Below are 18,819 nucleotides of genomic sequence, written 5' to 3'. Positions count from 1 at the left end.
AGGATGTTCCTGATTATGGGGGAGGCCAGGACCAGGGTTTGCAATCTAAGGATACGTTTAGGACTGAGGTGAGGAGAAATCTCTTCACCTCGGGGGGCGAAGTGGTGGAACCTGTGGAATTCTCTGCCACAGAAAACGATTGAAGCCAAAACAGGAATTGGGGAGAGCTTTGAGGGCTGGATCAAAGGGGATTGCAGAGAGGGTGAGAATATGGTGCCGAGTTATGGAATCAGCCACAATCACATGGAATGGCAGAGCCGGCTGGAAGGGATGAATGGCCGACTCAACATTTCTTTTCTATGATCCTATGTTTCTGCAACCAGCGCAGCTAGGGTCTTGTGGTTTAGGGGTAATGTCCCTAGCTGTGGACCAGGAGGCCTTGGTACAAGTTCCTACCAGATCCAGAGCTCTTAAATCATCTCTACAGGCAGATTTAGAAAACAACCAGAACAGGTACAGGCACAAAGAACCGAATGGCCTCCTGCTGTGCCATAACAATTCTCCGATTCTGTGGCGGGTCTGTACCTGAGCAGAATCTCCCTGCCTCCAGCTCCTGCCTGTGGATTGTCACCTCGCAGTGATGGAAAGCCTCGAGTGTTCTGTTGGTTCTGAGAGGGATACCTGAAGAGGATTTCACCTCCTGGCAGGGCCACCCTGGACGGTACGATCGAGGGGAGGCTCCTGATAAGGTGCAATGCAAAACCAGTCCCCAGCGGCCATCCAGGTGGAAGATAGGTGTGTGCGATCGTTGGCTGTGACAGTGGGTGTTGGCCAGCAGTGGGGGGATCCCCAGTCAACATTTCTTTGCCAGTGGAACTGGGTCTACCTTGTGTAAAGGACCATGTCTCTGCTGATGTGTAACAGCTTTCCCACATTAAAGGTGCCTTGTACAGGTGGAATTCAAACCCCGTCCCCAAACTCTCAGAATTTCCTGGGTGGAAATTCAGAGCGTTCTTCACAACAGGAGGCCGTTCAGCCCACCGTTCCTGTATTAGCTTCTGAAAGAGCTACCTGATTAGTCCCACTTTCCAGCCCTATCTCTGTCCCTCTCTAAATTCGTCACTTCCAAGGACATATCCAACTCTTGTTTTGAAACCACCCATGGAATCGACCTCCGTCACTCTTCCAGGCAGCACATTCCAAATCCGAACAACTTTCTGAGCAAAGAGGTTTCTTCCCATTTCACTCTGATCTCCCCTACTGACAAACTGTGACCCCTCGTCACTGACAAGTCAACTGCTGAAATCAGAATATCCTTTTTACTCTATCAAAATTGTTCATAGTTTTGATCATGTCAACAAGGTCACCTGTAAGGAGATTTAGCCCATTTTCCTTCATCTTTCTGTGTATCTAAAATTCCTCATTCCTGGGGTCATTCTAATAAATCTCCTTTGAACTCTTTTGAGGTTTTTCATGTCGTGCCTTGAATGCCATGCCCAGAACTGAGTACATAATGGAAATGTGGTCTAACCAATGATTTGTACAGGTGCAATATCAATTCATTGCTTTTATTCTCGATGCCTCAATTTGAAAACACAAGGTTCACATAGGTGGCTCAATCTCCATTAATAACAGCTTCATCCTGCCTGACCACTTTCAGATAATCGCATACTTGAAACCGAAAGCCTCTGAGCTCCTGTACTCACATCAGATTTGTAACATCGAGCCTGTTTTGTCTTTCTGTGTTTCTTGGACAAAAATGCATTACTCACTTTTTTTTTTATGTCTTGAAATTGGAAAGTGATTGGCAACATCAAGCCTTGTGCAGTAAATATCTGTGCGTGCAAATGTTGTCCTTTCCACAAAGTAACTGTTTTTGACATGATCCTGGATGATGTAGTTCTCATGTGAAGATTGTCATCCCATTCTACGCACAGTCCGAGATGATCATTGAGAAGAAATGGGTTCTTTCCTCTCTACCCTGTCAAATCCGTTAGTCCTCTGAACAATATCAGTTACAGCCATCCCTTAACCTTCTACACAGAGGGACTGGACAAGCCATTATGATGAATTAACCATCTCTCTGTCCAGGTTACTTCCAGAAATTCTGTGCATGACCATTGTCGGGGTCGTACCTGCCAGAACTGTGCACTCCGGCTGTGGTTGAACAGGAACTTGACAATTTCACCAATACCTCTCCATCCAGAGGTATTTGAACCCCTCAGAGATCAGGGCTAACATTAGTTTCGAGAACGTGGTGACTTTCCTTCTTGCGTTACTGTTGCCCATTTGGTGTAGGCAAAGCCATACTGCTGTTAGGGAGGGAATGTGGGGCTATGTTTCCAACGCCAGATGAGCAGTGGCTTAGTGTAGAACGTGGAGAGGCATGGTGTTCCCACATTTCTGCGGCCCTTGTCCGATGGAAAGTAGTTATGGTTTTAAGAAGTTGTCTGAGGAGCTTTGGTGGATTCCTACAGCATTTGGTAGATGGTATATATTGCAGTCTCTGCGTATGTCAGTGGTGGAAGGATTGACTAAAGTGGCTGCTCGTTTGCTGGAGGCTGTCAACATTCTGTAGTGTTAGACTGCAACCTGTTTTCCTGATTCTGTCTGACATCACTGAATTTCCTGCACATCATTCTCATTCCAGAAGTGATGGTGCAAACAAGCCTCTTCTAGTTCACTAATGTCCTTGTTTGTAAGAAACTGCCATCCTTACCTGCTCTGGCTTATGTGTAACCCCACGGCCACAGCAAAGGGGTTTAATTTGAATTACTCATGGGCTGGGTGGGTAATCAGAGATGGATAATAAATGCTGCCCGTCAGTGATAGCCTGATCCTGTTAAAGCACTTACACAAACCAGTCACATTGTAATTCAGGGCTGATTGATAGTGATTAGGCCCCCAGCGTGCACTGTGTGGAGTCACAGATCAGCCAGTCGACAGCAGGCGATCTGATCTGCTTGAAAATTGAAACTGCTGATTTCTGCACATGCTCGTTGCATTTTAGCTTGCTTTTGCACCAAGCATCCTCAGTATTTGTCACCTCTTCGTTGCAGGGTAATAATAGAAATTATCACACAGGCAACAAGGGGGGGGCACTGCTTCATTCCCAACGCAGTTCCTCATCATCTTTAGCATTGTAAGACAAGGTAGATGTTTCCTTTCTCTTACATGTAAGTAGGAGATACTGAAGAAACTAATTCCCTAGCTCAGGGAAGAGTGCAATAAGCAATTGCTTATGTCAAAGAAAAAAAACTGCGGAAAAGCATTCTATCTTACTCTTTGGGAGGAGGAATTTTACGATTTACGAAAATGAGTAACACCAAGGCATTAGAACAAATTGCTGGAAAACACCTCACTGTCAGGCAACAAAATCAAACAAGAGATGATCACGTGTCTCATGGCCAGGTTCTGTTCAACCCTTCTCCCTCCCAATGCTGCCAAACCTGAGATTTCCCAGCAGGTTTTGATCCTGGTTTCCAGAATCTGCTTATTTAAAAAGAGACCCAAACACATGACCAAGGGCAGTGCATTAGATCAGTGCCTACCCTTTAGGCAAAGGACTGATTTCAGTCAGTGCATTGATTGGAAGCTGGTCCTGCAAACTTGTCCCTGCGAGTGGATGTCAGTAATGCTGACTTATCTGTCAACAACCTTACCAGTTATGGAATTTCCAATAAAAGGATTGCCCACTCAATCCCCAGACACAGCAGAATCAAACACTGAGCAAGTTACTGGGGCAGGCATTGAATCAAAGGATGTCACAAAGAACAAAGGATTGATGATCAGACATGACAGCACAAAAAGCTCCAAGAACCAGAAGCTATGGAAATTACACACTGTACACAATTCCATGGTGAATACTATTTTAATTTGCTCAGAGCACAACTAGTCATTTAGTAGAATGACGTCACCATGTACAACAGATATAGATATTGACCCCATTCAGCTGAGTGTGAGCCTGTCAAACAGGTACTCTCCCATGCCATTGTCAGGGGCTCCCAGTCTCTTCAGGTTGGTGATGTGATCTCCCAGCTTCTTGATCATCTTCACTTGCTCATCCAAGTAGTGCCTCTCCAGGAAGTCACACAGCTGGAGAAAGCAAAGAGGGGAACTGGTTAAATCCAACAAAATACAGCTTGGGAGACCAAACAGTGAAGTGATGTCATGGAGATTGCCAAATACACTCGAGAAAGTGCACAGTTTTAGAAACAGGATGATCTTGGTATAACCCAAGAAAACCCTCCACAATGTCAAAGGAGATCTTGTGGCTAACGAAAAGGACCAAGTGTCTGATCCCTGTTTTTAATTCAAAATCCCTGATTTAATACACCACACTCACATGAGGGTCCATGTGGCCAGAGGCGAGTTTGTGCAGATCCAGCAGACTCTGGTTCACATCCTTCTCCATCTGCAGAGCTCTCTGCATTGCCTCCAGACCATTGCCCCACTCATCCTGCTCTGGCTTCTGGAGGGAGGGAAGCAGGAACAGAAAGCACAGCTCAGCAGGCAGTTGTATCATTAGTCTACATCTGATCAGTTAATTATCCCTCATCATTGTCGGGGAAGTACTACAGGCCGACTTGACCTTGGTGAAACACCTGCTGTATTTGGTACTGTTCTTGAAGGGGACATTTCTAAACAGATCCTGCTATGCTGTGATCAGAGTAATCACAAGGCATCGGAAACATCTGCTAGATGTATTAAGGCTTCATACTGATGCTTTCCACACCTGAAAGATTTCTGTTTTCCCTTTTGACACCTCATCTTGTCCAAAGCAGCGGTAGACACCGATATTTGCTCACCATCCAGAATACTGGATTATCACAATTGCCAACTATTGTTCAATCACGTGCAAAAGTGTTTCCTTTTAGTGAAGGGAATCGTATTGTGGTGAGCAACCCCCCTATTCATACAGTATTTGCTCAGTCCTGAAGCTAAACAGATTGAGCTAGCCACAATGGAGTGGTATTTCACAAAAAGCTGCAAAAGAAAGCTTTGGAATCCAACCTTGATGTCCTGCAGGAGGATTCGGCCTCCACGTTTATTCTGGAAAGCCATCAGTTTCTCAGCGTGTTCCCGCTCCTCATGGAACTGCTCCTTGAAGAACTCAGCAAAGTGACGCAGGGCAACATCATCCCGGTCAAAGTAAGAGACCTGTCGGGGGAAAGAGGCAATAAAGGGAAATGTCTGAAATACATCAATGCCTCTTCTCAGATACTAACCCAGTTACCATCTTGACTCCACATTTAAGTGGGCAAAACTAGAGAGAGCCAGGAAGTCACCTTCCATGGATTATAACCCATGTAACAGATACTTAGCCAGACTTCTGGAAATAGAGAACAAAAACCAAATGCAATCCCTCACCTGTGTTTTGCTAAAATGGTGCGATAGAGTGTGGCATGGTGCACAATGAAGGGGACAGCTGTCTATAGCTATTAGATATCCCTGTTCTGCAGGTGATAAAACACTATTGTTCGCGAGGTGGAGACTAGTTAGGCCCCTATCCAACTGAATGAAATGCTATGAATAATGCAGTCAGTCATTAACACAGCCAGAAATCTCAGTCAGCAGCCTCATTATCACCATCACCCACCTGAATAACCCTAGTGTCCTACCACCCACTCCACACAGAATTCTAACTGCTTTGTTGGACACGAGTTAATATTTCAAGTGTGTGCCACTTTTCATAGCTCACAAAACACACTGAGCAAGGGTCAGTGGACCCAAAATTTGACCGGATTTCTTCCACCATTCCTTGCAGATCTGTAGAACTTTTCTAGCTATTCTTGTTGCTGTTTGATTTCCAGCAGTTGCTGTCTTTAGTTAAGGGAACTTTAGATCTTGAACATAAGCCAGTCTGGCAAATGGGGCAAGGTTCAAACAAAAGGATACATTTGTGTCCTACCAGGGAAGGTTTTCTGAAGAAAAAGGGATATAACCAAGTTAAATTTATCAGCAAAACCAGCTCAACCCTCCAGAGTTCAATGAAAACAATCACCAAGGGCTACACTGTCCCAAGATGGACAACTGGGGATCCACACCCAGGAGCCAGTTGTATATTAAGACAGTGTTCAAAAACTGAATAGACAGTCAGTGTTAGGACTTGCACGAGATTGCATCAGGGGAAGGGCCACAGAAAACAATACATGCTACGGCTAAGTCATTAACCCAGCATAAAAACCCCAAACAGGTCAACACTGTTATCACACAGGCTTCAATTCCACAAAGCTCACCATGGAGAGGTAAACATAGGAGGAACAGAGCTCCAGGTTGATCTGCTTGTTAACAGCATCCTCACAGTCCTTGTGGTAGTTCTGACACACTCGGGAAGCCATCTTCACTATTCCTGCTCACAATCACAAGGACAACTCTGGAACTAAGGCCTCAATCCCCAAAGCTGTTGTGTTTCTACTCCTGAGACAACCGGCACTCACCCAGAGGGAGACCGAACTGATGATGACTGACAGTTGCTGCTAGCCAATCAGGAGCCACCCATGCATACAGGCACCAATGAGAGAGAGGGGGAGGGTGTGTTAAGCAGAGCTGATCAGAGGTGGAGATGAGAGCCAGGTCTGGATGGTTATTCTGTGATTGGAACAGCAGGAGGCCATTCGGCATCTCAAACCTTCTGCACCACTCACTCAGGTCGTGTGTTATTTGGTTCTTTTTTAAAAGAAGTAAATATGGTTTGAAAAAAGATTGCTCGTTTTGTTTTTAAATTAAGGTGGTTGTGATCAACTGCACAAGGGACTCATTGAGGAAGGGGAGTGTCAGTTTCTCAGCCTGTTGTGCTGGGATTTGGGAAAGAAAGGTGGGAAATTGGCTCGGGGTCATCGAAAATTGTCATAGTGTCAGCTGTGGAAAAGACAGGAAGGATGTTCCTGATGATGGAAAAGTTTAGGATCAGGGGTCACAGCCTAAGGACACATTTAGGACTGAGATGAGGAGAAATCTCTTCACCGAGAGAGTGGGGGTCCTGTGGAATTCTGTGCCACAGAAAACATTTGAGGCCAAAACTTTGAATGTTTTCCAGGAGCAGTTGGGTGTAGCTTTGAGGGCTGAAGGGATCAAAGAGTATGGAGAGAGAGTGGGAAGATGGGACTGAGTTATGGAATCAGCCACAATCACATGGAATGGCAGAGCAGTCTGGAGGGGGCTGAATGGCCGAATCCAACAATTTTTTTTCGATGATTCTAAGTTTGTACAACCAGTGCAGCCAGGGTATTGTGATGCAGGGGTAATGTCCCTAGCTGTGGACCAGGAAGCCTTGGTCCAAGTCCATACCAGATCCAGAGATTTTGTAACATCTCTACAGGCAGAATTAGAAAACAACCAGAACAGGTACAGGCACAAAGGACCGAATGGCCGCCTGCTGTGCCACAACAATTCTCCGATTCTGTGATGGGTCTGTACCTGAGCAGCATCTCCCTGCCTCCAGCTCCTGCCTGTGGATTGTCACCTCGCAGTGATGGAGAGCCTCGAGTGTTCTGTTGGTTCTGAGAGTGATACCTGAAGAGGATTTCACCTCCTGGCAGGGCCACCCAGGACGGTACGATCGAGGGGAGGGTCCTGGTAAAGTACAATGCAAAACAAGTTCCCAACGGCCATCCAGGTGGAAGATAGGCGTGTGCTATCGTTGGCTGTGACGGTGGGTGAAGGTCAGCAGTGGGGGGATCCCCAGTCAACATTTCTTTGCCAGTGGAACTGGGTCTACCTTGTGTAAAGGACCATGTCTCTGCTGATGTGTAACAGCTTTCCCACATTAAAGGTGCCTTGTACAGGTGCCCACTGAGAGGAGTACAAAGCCCCTCTCCAAACTCTGAGAATTTCCTGGGGGAACATGCAGAGGATTTTTAATGATAGGAGGCCATTTGGCCCATCGTGCCTGATTCAGTTTCTGAAAGCATTCCACACGCAGCCCCACTCTCCAGCCCTATGTCTGTATCCCTCTAAATTTGCCACTTCCATATATGTATACAGCTGCTTTTCTAAAGCCACCTACGGAATCTGCGTCCATCACTCCTGTCAGCTACGCATACCAAACCCTACCAACTTTCTGAGTGAAGAGGTTTCTCCTCCTCTCACTGTGAGCTCCCTCACTGACAAATTGTGACCCCTCGTCACTAACGTATCCACTGGTGAAAACAGAATATCCCCCTTTACCCTGACAGAATTGGTGATAATTTTGATCACTTCAACAAGTGCTCCTTGCTCCAAGGAGAATAAGCGCTATTTCTTTAATCTTTCCGTGTGTCTGAAATTCCCCATTCCAGGTGTCATTATTATAAATCACCTTTGAACTCTGTCCAGGGCTTGCATGCCCTTCCTTAAAAGCCACGCCCAGAACTGAGCACATCACTGCAAATGTGGTCTAACCAATGAGTTGTAGAGGGGTATCATCAATTCCTTGCTTTTATACTCGATGCCTCAATTTGAAAACACAAGGTTCATAGAACAATACAGCGCAGAACGGGCCCTTCGGCCCTCGATGTTGCGCCGACCTGTGAGCTAATCCAAGCCCCACCTCCTACACAATCACGTCACCATCCATATGCTTATCCAAGAAATGTTTAAATGCCCCTAACGTGGCTGAGTTAACTACATTGGCAGGCAGGGCTTTCCACGCCCTTACCACTCTCTGAGCAAAGAACCTGCCTCTGACAAATGTCTTAAATGTATCACCCCGCAATTTGTAGCTATGCCCCCTTGTACAAGTTGAAGTCATCATCCTCGGAAAAAGACTCTCACTGTCCACCCTATCTAATCCTCTGATCATCTTGTATGTCTCTATTAAATCCCCTCTTAGCCTACTTCTCTCCAATGAGAACAGATCCAAGTCCCTCAGCGTTTCTTCATAGGGCCTGCGCTCCAGACCAGGCAACATCCTGGTAAATCTCCTCTGCACCTTTCCCAATGCTTCCACATCCTTCCTGTAATGGGGTGACCAGAACTGCACGCAATATTCCAAATGAGGCCGCACTAGCGTTTTGTACAGTTGCAGCATGACATCACGGCTCCGGAACTCAATCCCTCTACCAATAAAACCTAACACACGGTAAGCCTTCTTATCAGCATTATCAACCTGGTGACAACTTTCAGGGATCTATGTACATGGACACCAAGATCCATCTGCACATCCACACTGCCAAGAATCTTTCCATTGACCCGGTATTCTGCCTTCCTGTTATTCCCCCAAAATTGAATCAACTCACATTTATCTGCATTGAACTCCATTTGCCACCTTTCAGCCCAATTCCGCAGTTTATCCAAGTCTCCCTGCAACGTGCAACATTCTTCCACCCCGTCCACCACTCCACCGACTTTAGTGTCATCTGCAAACTTACTAACCCATCCACCTATGCCTGCGTCCAAGTCATTTATAAAAATGACAAACAGCAGTGGTCCTAAAGCAGATCCTTGAGGCACACTACGAGTGACCTGACTCCAGGCTGGATATTTTCCATCAACCACCACTCGTTGCCTTCTTACAGAAAGCCAGTTTCTAATCCAAACTGCTAAATCTCCCTCAATCCTCTGCCTCTGTATTTTCTCCAATAGCCTACCATGTGGAACCTTATCAAAGGCTTTACTGAAGTCCATGTACACCACGTCAACTGCCCTTCCCTCATCCACATGCTTGGTTCACCACAGCCTTCTCAATAACAGCATCATCTTGGCTGGTCACTTTCAGATAATCACATACTTGAAACCCAAAGTCTCTCTGCTCCTGTACTCACATCAGATTTGGAACATTGAGCCTGTTTTGTCTTTCTATGTTTCTCAAACAAAATGTGTTATTCACATATTTTTAGTGTTGAAATTAGAAAGTGATTGTCAAAGTCAAGCCTTACCCAATAAATATCTAACAGCACGTGCACATATTATCTTCTCCACAAAGAAGCTGTTTTTGACACTATCCTGGATGATTTAGTTGTAATGTGAAAATTATAATCCTATTTTGCACACAGTCCTCAATGACCATAGACAAGAAACAGATTCTGTCTGTCCACTCTGTCAAATCCATTAATCCTCTTTGAAATTTCAAACACAGCCATCCCTTAACCTTCTACACAGAGGGACTGGGACAAACCGTTATCATCAATGAACCAGCTCTCTGTCCAAGTTCATTCCAGAAATTCTGTGCATAACCATCTTTGGGTCGAAGCTGTTAGAACTGAGCACTCCAGCTGTGGTTCAGCTAGAACTTGACAATTTCACAAAAGAACCATCAGCCAGAGGTAGTTGAAACCCTCGGAGATCAGGCCTAACATTAGATGAGAGAATGTGGTGGCTTGCGTTCTTGAATTGCTGTTGCCCATTTGGTGTAGGCAGATCCCCAATGCTGTTAGGGAGGGAATTCCAGGATTCTGATCCAGCACACTAGGGGAATGGGACCATGTTTCCAACTCAGGATGGTGAATGGCTTGGTGTAGAACGTAGAGGCGGTTGTGTTCCATGTATTTGCTGCCCTTGTCCCAAGGCAAGTAATGGGGGCTTTGGAAGGTGTTGTCTAGGGAGCTTTGGTGGATTTCTGCAACATTTGGTGATAGTACACATTGCAGTCCCTGTGTGTCAGTGGTGGAAGGAGTGAATCTCGTGGCTGCTCTGAGCTGGCAACTGTTAAGCTTCTGGAGTGTGGGACTGAGGCCCATTGTCCTGATTCTGTCTGAAAAACTCTCTTTGGGCATTATGAACCTAAAAATGAGCATGCAATTCCTAGTCTGAATAAAATATCCTTTTCACTGAAGTCATTCAGGGAAGGGAACTGCCAAACTGCCATCCTTACCTGGTCTGGCCAGTATATGACACCAAGCCTAAAGCACTGTAGTTGACTAATGGGCCCATGGGCAGTTCAGACAGAGGATAAATGCTGCCTGGTCAGTGACATCCTTATCCTGTCAAGGAATTGTCAGTGGTCACCCATTAGAAACCAGTGACTGATTGTGATTGACAGCAATGAGCTAGACCCAATGCAGCGTGTGTGGAGCCACATGGAGGCCAGATTACATCAGAAAGCTGATTTTCTTCACAATTAAATGTAAAGGAAATTGGAACTACTGACTTCTGCAAGTGGTATTTTGGTTTTTGCTTTATTGTCATCAGGTGTCCTCAGCATTTGTCACCTTTGCATTGCAGAGCAAGGACAGGAGTTACAGCAGATGCTTTAGAAGGTGGGCACTGCTTCATTGCCTAATAGAGGCCATAGTCATTAGCATTGTCAGGGAGAAAGCAGAGCTTTCATTCTACTGAATGGAAAGGACATACCAGAGAAACAATTCTCTAGCTCAGGAAACATGTAAATGGTAAGCAATTGCAGAAAAGCAGGTGTACCTTGCACGATTGGTCAACTTTATATCCTTGTAATGAGGAATTTTGTGACCTATTAAAGTCAGTGGGATTTAAGCAAGAGAACAAGTAGGTGCAAAACACCTCATGGCCTGGCAACAAAATCAGTCAAGAGATAAACACGTGTCTCGTGTCCCGGTTCTGTTCAACACTTCTCACTACCAAACCTGAGATTTCCCAGCAGCTTTTGTTCCTGGTTTCCAGTGTCAGCTTGGTTTTTCCAAAAATGCTGAAGATTGAATGAATGGACGGGCCTTGGCAATGCCTAATGTTTAGGCACAGGACAGATTTCAGTCATGGTTTTGAGCCGAAGCTGGTCCTGAAAAATTGTCCTGGGAAAGCTGAGGACAGATTTTGTTCTGGCATTGTCTGCAATGCAGATATTTGCCAGTTGTGGCATTTCCAAGGACAAGATTGCCCACTCAATCCCTACAGACTCTCAGCAGAAGCAAACACCGAGCAAATTACTGGGGCAGGCATTGAATCAAAGGTTGCAAGAAAGAACAGAAAATGGATTTGATTACCAGATGTTAAAACACAAAAAACCTCCAAGAACCAGAAGCTATGAAAATTACACACTGTACTCAGTTCCATGGTGAACACTCTTTTAATTTGCTCAGAGAACAACTAGTCATTTAGTAGAATGAGGTCACCATGTACAACAGATATAGATATTGACCCCATTCAACGGAGTGGCAGCCTGTCAAACATGTACTCTCCCATGCCATTGTCAGGGGCTCCCAGTCTCTTCAGGTTGGTGATGTGATCTCCCAGCTTCTTGATCATCTTCACTTGCTTATCCAAGTAGTGCCTCTCCATGAAATCACAGCTGGAAGACAAAATTAATCCAACAAGGATCAAAAAATGTCAGTGACCTCCCATGACAGAAGTGACCATCACCTCACTATGGGGGAGGGGCATGCAAGTGATGCCTTCACAAGGTTTTGTTTAAACATCCTGCAGGAGGCAGATAGAAAAATAATTGGATTCCCCACCCTGGAAGTACACAAACAGATCACTTTCTTCCAGGAAAGGGATAAAACCTCACATGAGGGTCTATGTGGTCAGAGGCAAGTTTGTGCAGATCCAGCAGACTCTGGTTCACATCCTTCTCCATCTGCAGAGCTCTCTGCATCACCTCCAGACCATTGCCCCACTCATCCTGCTCTGGCTTCTGAAGGGAGGGAAGCAGGAACAGAAAGCACAGCTCAGCAGGCAGTTGTATCATTAGTCTACATCTGATCAGTTAGTTATCCCTCATCATTTCCAGGGGTTACATTCAGACAAAAAATTTTACTTGGATACAAAAACCCTCTAGATTTTATGCTGGTCTGAGAATAAAGAAATGTTAACATATCCCACTGTTACTGTGAATTCTGAAAGAAGTCGTATCTAGAATCAGTCGCAATGGAAGTAATCCCTTGCTTTACTGTTTGATGTAGTGACCAGAATGGTCCCAAGGCATTACAAACCTCTTCTGGATGTAGTGAGGTTGGATGCTGCTGCTTTTTGTAGCTGCAAGTTCTCAGCCTTACCTTTTGTTACCTCACCTTGTCCATATAGAGTCACATACAGGGACATGTGCTCACCATCCAGTAGCCTGGATCATCTGAATTGCCTTCTGCTATTGAGTCACAAATGCAAAGTATTTCCCTTTTCCCTAAACAAATCCTGTTTTGGTGAACAACTTGCCCTTGACATAGTATTTGATCAATCCTGAAGCTAAATAGATGGAGATACCAGTCGATTGTAGCTGCTCAAAAAGCTGCAAACAGACAGACATTCTCAGAATCCAACCTTGATGTCCTGCAGGAGGACTCAGCCTCCACGTTTATTCTGGAATGCCATCAGTTTCTCAGCGTGTTCCCGCTCCTCATGGGACTGCTCCTTGAAGAACTCAGCAAAGTGATGGAGGGCAACATCATCCTGGTCAAAGAGAGAGAACTGCAAACAGACAAAATGGGAAGTAAATTTCACTCAATTCAGCTTGGTTTTGCTCACGAAATGGAAGTTAGATGGACAGTAAGAAGACAGGTATTTACATTTATGGTCATCCATAAACTAAACTAGACAGATATTTGTTCAAACATCTAGAAATAAAGATTAAGTAGCACCCGCTACAACCGCTGGTCGGTGACTTGGTGAGACAGTGCACGGTGACGGTCACAGCTGGCAACAGGCATTAGACATCCCTGCACTGCAGGTCAGAAACACTATTACCCAGTGCTGGAAGCCAATCAGGGCATTGTCCAACTGAATGAAGGGGCATGTGCATGTTGACCAAGAGAAGCTGAAATCTGAGCTCCTCACATTACCAACATCACTCATCTGATTTAGCCCCACTGTCCTAACACCTCATCTGCACAAGAGACAGTGACTGATTTTTGTTCCAGATAATCCATCTTGGGAGTGGAAAAAGTCTGCTCCTCATAAGTAGCAACTAAAAACCATGAAGGAAAGGTCACCGGACCAAAAACAGGAACTGATTTCTCACCACAGATCCTACCAGACCCACTAAGCTTTTCCAGCAGCTCATTTTAGTCTTTTATTTCCAGTAGTTCATCACAGTTAGGATGTTTATTAAAAAAAAGGCTTCATTAAAAGGACAAGATATAAAAAGTTAGATTTGGACTGATGCAAGCTTCCACAAGGATGTAAATGATTTCAAATATAAATGGGCCATTGATATCAACATGGAAGGAGGAGTTGAATTAAGAAGCAGAACCAGGCCATCCCTCAGCACCAAAAATGTGCTCTGCCCAGAATTACAACATACTGGGGACTCCTAGACAAGAGCCAGCTCCAACACAAGACAAGCTTAAAATTGCTACAGAATTAGCATTAAGAGCACTCACAGGATTCATTCCAGGAAGGACAACAGACAAGATATATGGTAGTACTAAATCATTGAGCAAGAAGCCACTTAAAGGCTCAGTACAATCATATCACAGCCCTAACACTGAAATAGACCATTCAAGATCACAAGCCTCACCATGGAGAGGTAAACATAGGAGGAATAGAGCTCCAGGTTGATCTGTTTGTTCACAGCATTCTCACAGTCCTTGTGGTAGTTCTGACACGCTTGGGAGGCCATCATCACTAGCCTTGTTCATTAAAACCAAGACCACCCCAGAACTGAGTTGCTCCCCGACAAGCTCTGTATTTATACTCCTGGGGGCCATCCCGCACTGACACAGAGAAGGGCAGAGCTGATGATGACTGGCAATTGAAAAAAGCTTTAACATTTTGTTTCTAAATTAAGGTGGTTGTGACAAACTGCACGAGGAAGTCAATGAAGAAGAGGTGTCAGTTTCTCTGCCTGTTGTGCTGGGATATGAGACAGAAAGGTGGCAAATTGGCTCTGGGTCATAGAAAACTGTGACAGGATCAGACGGGGCAAGGACAGGAAGGATGTTCCCAATGATGGGGGAGTCCAGGATCAGGGTATCCTGATGTAAGAGGACTGGGTTGGACATTTAAGACTGAGAGGAATACAAACCCAAAATTTACAAAAGTTCCTGGGTGGACATTCAGAGGATTTTTAACGACAGAGGCCATTCAGCCCATCATGTCCGTATCGGCTTCCGAAAGAGCTACCCACCTAGTCCCCATCTCCAGCCCTATACCCTCTATATTCGTCACTCCCAAGTATATATCCAGCTCTTGTTTTGAAGCCACCTATGGGATCTACCTCCGCCACTCTCCCAGGCATCAGATTCCAAATCCTAACAACCTTCTGAATAGAGAGGTTTGTCCTCATCTCAGAGCTCCCTTACTGACAAATTGTGACCCCTCATCACTGCCGTATCAACTGGTGAAAACAGGATATCCTCCTTTACCCTGCCAGAATGTTCATTATTTTTGTCACTTCAACGGGGACACCTCTTAATCAACTATGCTTCAAGGAGATTTATCCCAATTTCCTTCATCTTTCCTTGTATCTAAAATCGCTCATTCCTGGTGTCATTCTCGTAAATGCCCTTTGAACTCTGTCGAGGGCTTTAATGTCCTTCCTTAAATACCATGCCCAGAACTGAACACAGTACTGCAAATGTGGTCTAACCCATGATTTGTGGAGGTGTAACATCTATTCCTCGCTTTTATACTCTCCGCATCTATTTGAAAACACACATTTCACAAAAGCCTTCTTCATAGCAGGTTAGTCCCGCTCGGCCACTTTCAGATAATCACATACTTGAAACCCAAAGTCCCTCTGCTCCCGTACTCACCTCAGATTTGTAACATCGAGCCTGTTTTGTCTTTCTATGTTTCTCAACCAAAATGCATTAATCTTTTATGTTATAGAACATAGAACATTACAGCACAGTACAGGCCCTTCGGCCCTGACGTTGTGCCGACCTGTCATACCGATCTGAAGCTCATCTAACCAACACTATTCCACGTACGTCCATATGCTTGTCCAATGACGACTTAAATGTACTTAAAGTTGGTGAATCTACGACCGTTGTAGGCAAAGCGTTCCATACCCTTACTATTCTCTGAGTAAAGCAACTACCTCTGACATCTGTCCTATATCTTTCACCCCTCAATTTAAAGCTATGCCCCCTCGTGCTCGCCGTTTCCGTCCTAGGGAAAAGGCTCTCCCTATCCAACCTGTCTAACCCTTTGATTATCTTATATGTCTCAATTAAGTCACCTCTCAACCTTCTTCTCTCTAACGAGAACAGCCTCAAGTCCCTCAGCCTTTCCTCGTAAGACTTTCCCTCCATACCAGGCAACATCCTAGTAAACCTCCTCTGCACCCTTTCCAAAACTTCCACATCCTTCTTATAACGCGGTGACCAGAATTGTACGCAATGCTCCAAGTGCGGCCGCACAAGAGTTTTGTACAGCTGCAGCATAACCTCTTGGTTCCGGAACATGATCCCTGGATTCATAAAAGCTAAAACACTGTATGCCTTCTTAACAACCCTGTCAACCTGGGTGGCAACTTTCAAGGATCTGTGTACATGGTCACCGAGATCTCTCTGCTCATCTACACTCCCAAGAATCTTACAGTACTTTGCCTTCCGGTTCCTCCTACCAAAGTACAACACCTCACACTTGTCCGCATTAACCTCCGTTTGCCACCTCTCAGCCCAGCTCTGCAACTTATCTACGTCTCTCTGTAACCTACAACATTCTTCGTCACTATCCACATCTCCACCGACCTTCGTGTCGTCTGCAAATTTACTAACCCATCCTTCTACGTTTATAAAAATGACAAACAGCAGTGGACCCAGCACCGACCCTTGCGGTACACCGCGAGTAACCGGTCTCTAGGATGAACATTTCCCATCAACCACCACGCTGTCTTCTTTCAGCAAGCCAATTTCTGATCCAAACTGCTATATCTCCCACAATCCCATTCCTCCGTATTTTGTACAATAGCCTAATCGAAAGCCTTGCCGAAATCCATATACACCACATCAACCGGTTTTCTCTCATCTACCTGTTTGGTCATATGTTGCAATGGGAAAGTGATTGGCAACATCAATATCTTACCGAATAAATATCTAACTGCTCATTCACATATTATCCTTTCCAAAAAGCAGCTGTTTTTTGCTTTATCATGGATGATTTACTTCTACTACTAGGAATGTAATCATATTCCCCACTCTCGGTCCTGGAATGGAATTGAAAAGAAGCAGGATCTCTCTATCTACCCTATCAAATCCATGAATCCACTTGTAAATTTCAAGCACAGACATCCCTTCCACTTCTACACCGAGAGACTTGGGAAAACTATTATCATCGTAGCCAATTAACTTTCTGCCCAGGTTCATTCCAGAAATTCTGTGCATAAGCATCTTTGGATTGAACCTACTGGAACAGTGCACTCCAGATGGGGTTGAACTAGGACTTGACAATTTCACAAAAGAAGGCCCATCCTGAGGTATTGGACCCGGTCTGAGATCAGGCTCACCATGAGAGAATGTGGTGGCTTTCCTTCTTGAATTGCTGTTGCCTATTTGCTGTCGTCAGATCCATAATGTTCCGAGTGAGGGAATTCCAGGATTCTGATCCACCGACCCTGGAGCATGGCGGGTCACGTTTCCAACTCAGGATGGCATGTCGCTTGGTGGAGTAGTTAGAGGGGGTGGTGTTCCCCTGTATCAGATGCTTTTCTCCCATGGCACGTAATTAGGGCTATGGAAAGTATTGTCTCAGGAGCGATGGTGGATTTCTGCAGCTTTTGGGAGGCAGTACACAGTGTACTCTGTGTGTCAGTGGTGCAAAGAATGAATCTCGTGGCTGGTGGGAGCGGGAGGCCATCACATTTCTGGAGTGGTGGACTGATCTTCTAATTCTGTGCAACAACTCTCTGGAGTTCTAGAATTAAGAAACTGATGAGTAGCATTAAATTCAGTGTCAAAAATGCATCCTTACTTAGTCTGGCCTGCATATGACACTGCAACCACAGCAAAGCGTGACACTCTGACCTGGCTTTGGCGGGGGGCAATCGGAAATGGATAAATGGTGTCAGCTCAGAGACATCCTCATCCTTTTTATAAAGGAATCTGTCACCCCTGAGCATCAGTAATTAGGCAGCCAGAGTGCTCTGCAGGTGTAGGTACATTCCAGTCAGTCAATCTACATCAGGAGAGCTTATTTCCTTGCTAAGAATAGGAACTGCTGCTTTCTGCCAGTGGCATTTGGGTTCGAGCTTTATTTTCTCCTGGTGTCATGAGCATTTGGCGTCCTTAGACTGCAGAGAAGTGATAGAAGTTCTACCACAGGGGCTCGAAGGTGGGGACTGCTTCATTACCTAATCAGGATCATTGTCTAGAAGCAGAGAGACTGATACACAAGAAAACAAACTTTGCCATTCTCCTACAAACAGCCACTGCCCTCACTCCTTCCACCACCGCAGCAAAAGAGAGAAACCAATTTCCCACATCTGGACACAATTGCTTATCTAAATGCTAAAGATCAGTGCATCTGAAATGCTGGATGTTCTGCTATATATATTCCTGTTCCAAAAAGAGTGAATGTATGCTCAAATCATTAGATTTGAAGTGCGACAACAAAATTGCTGGAAAGCTTGGGTCCTGGGACTGAACAGTTTTCTCTCCACAGATGCTCCCCAAACTTGCTATTTCCTGCCCCTGCTTATTTACAAAAGAGACCTAAACATTTGCAAGGGCAGTGTCTAACATTGAGACAGGGGGCTGGTTTCACTGAAGATATTGACCAGAAGCTGGTTTGGAATAAAGAAGTCAATACAACACTGCTTACTCGCCAAAAAAACCCAAACTGAACACTTGTGGAATTTCCACTACAAGGATTGCCCACCTAATTCCTACAAACAAGAGAAAAGGAGCAAGCCAGTGGGGCAGGCATTGAATCAAAGGTTAATCAGAACAGAAAAACACTTCATGATCAGGTGTCAAACAGCAATACCAAGAGCCAGAAGCAGCTGTGAAATTATGCAAAGTACTCAGTTGCATGGTGAACACTATTTTAATTTGCTCAGAGCACAACCAAGTTACTAGCATTATGTCACCATGTACAACATACACATTA

General features: G+C 45.0%; 1 protein-coding gene and 1 pseudogene across 1 annotated transcript; both read right to left on the bottom strand.

Annotated features, from left to right (window-relative positions):
• Positions 1-3,888: 3,888 nt before the first annotated feature.
• LOC132206384 (ferritin, heavy subunit-like) lies at positions 3,889-6,281 on the bottom strand. The gene is made up of 4 exons (XM_059640463.1): positions 6,180-6,281; positions 4,954-5,100; positions 4,286-4,411; positions 3,889-4,035 (listed from the first exon to the last, which is right to left on the bottom strand). The coding sequence occupies exons 1-4, from the start codon at positions 6,279-6,281 to the stop codon at positions 3,889-3,891; spliced, it is 522 nt and encodes a 173-aa protein (XP_059496446.1).
• Positions 6,282-11,976: 5,695 nt separating this feature from the next.
• Positions 11,977-14,389, bottom strand: LOC132206535 (ferritin, middle subunit-like; annotated as a pseudogene).
• Positions 14,390-18,819: the final 4,430 nt, after the last annotated feature.

Source organism: Stegostoma tigrinum, chromosome 38 (assembly GCF_030684315.1).
Source record: "Stegostoma tigrinum isolate sSteTig4 chromosome 38, sSteTig4.hap1, whole genome shotgun sequence".
Taxonomy (NCBI): Eukaryota; Metazoa; Chordata; class Chondrichthyes; order Orectolobiformes; family Stegostomatidae; genus Stegostoma; species Stegostoma tigrinum.
This window is presented reverse-complemented; position numbering and strand designations above follow the sequence as displayed.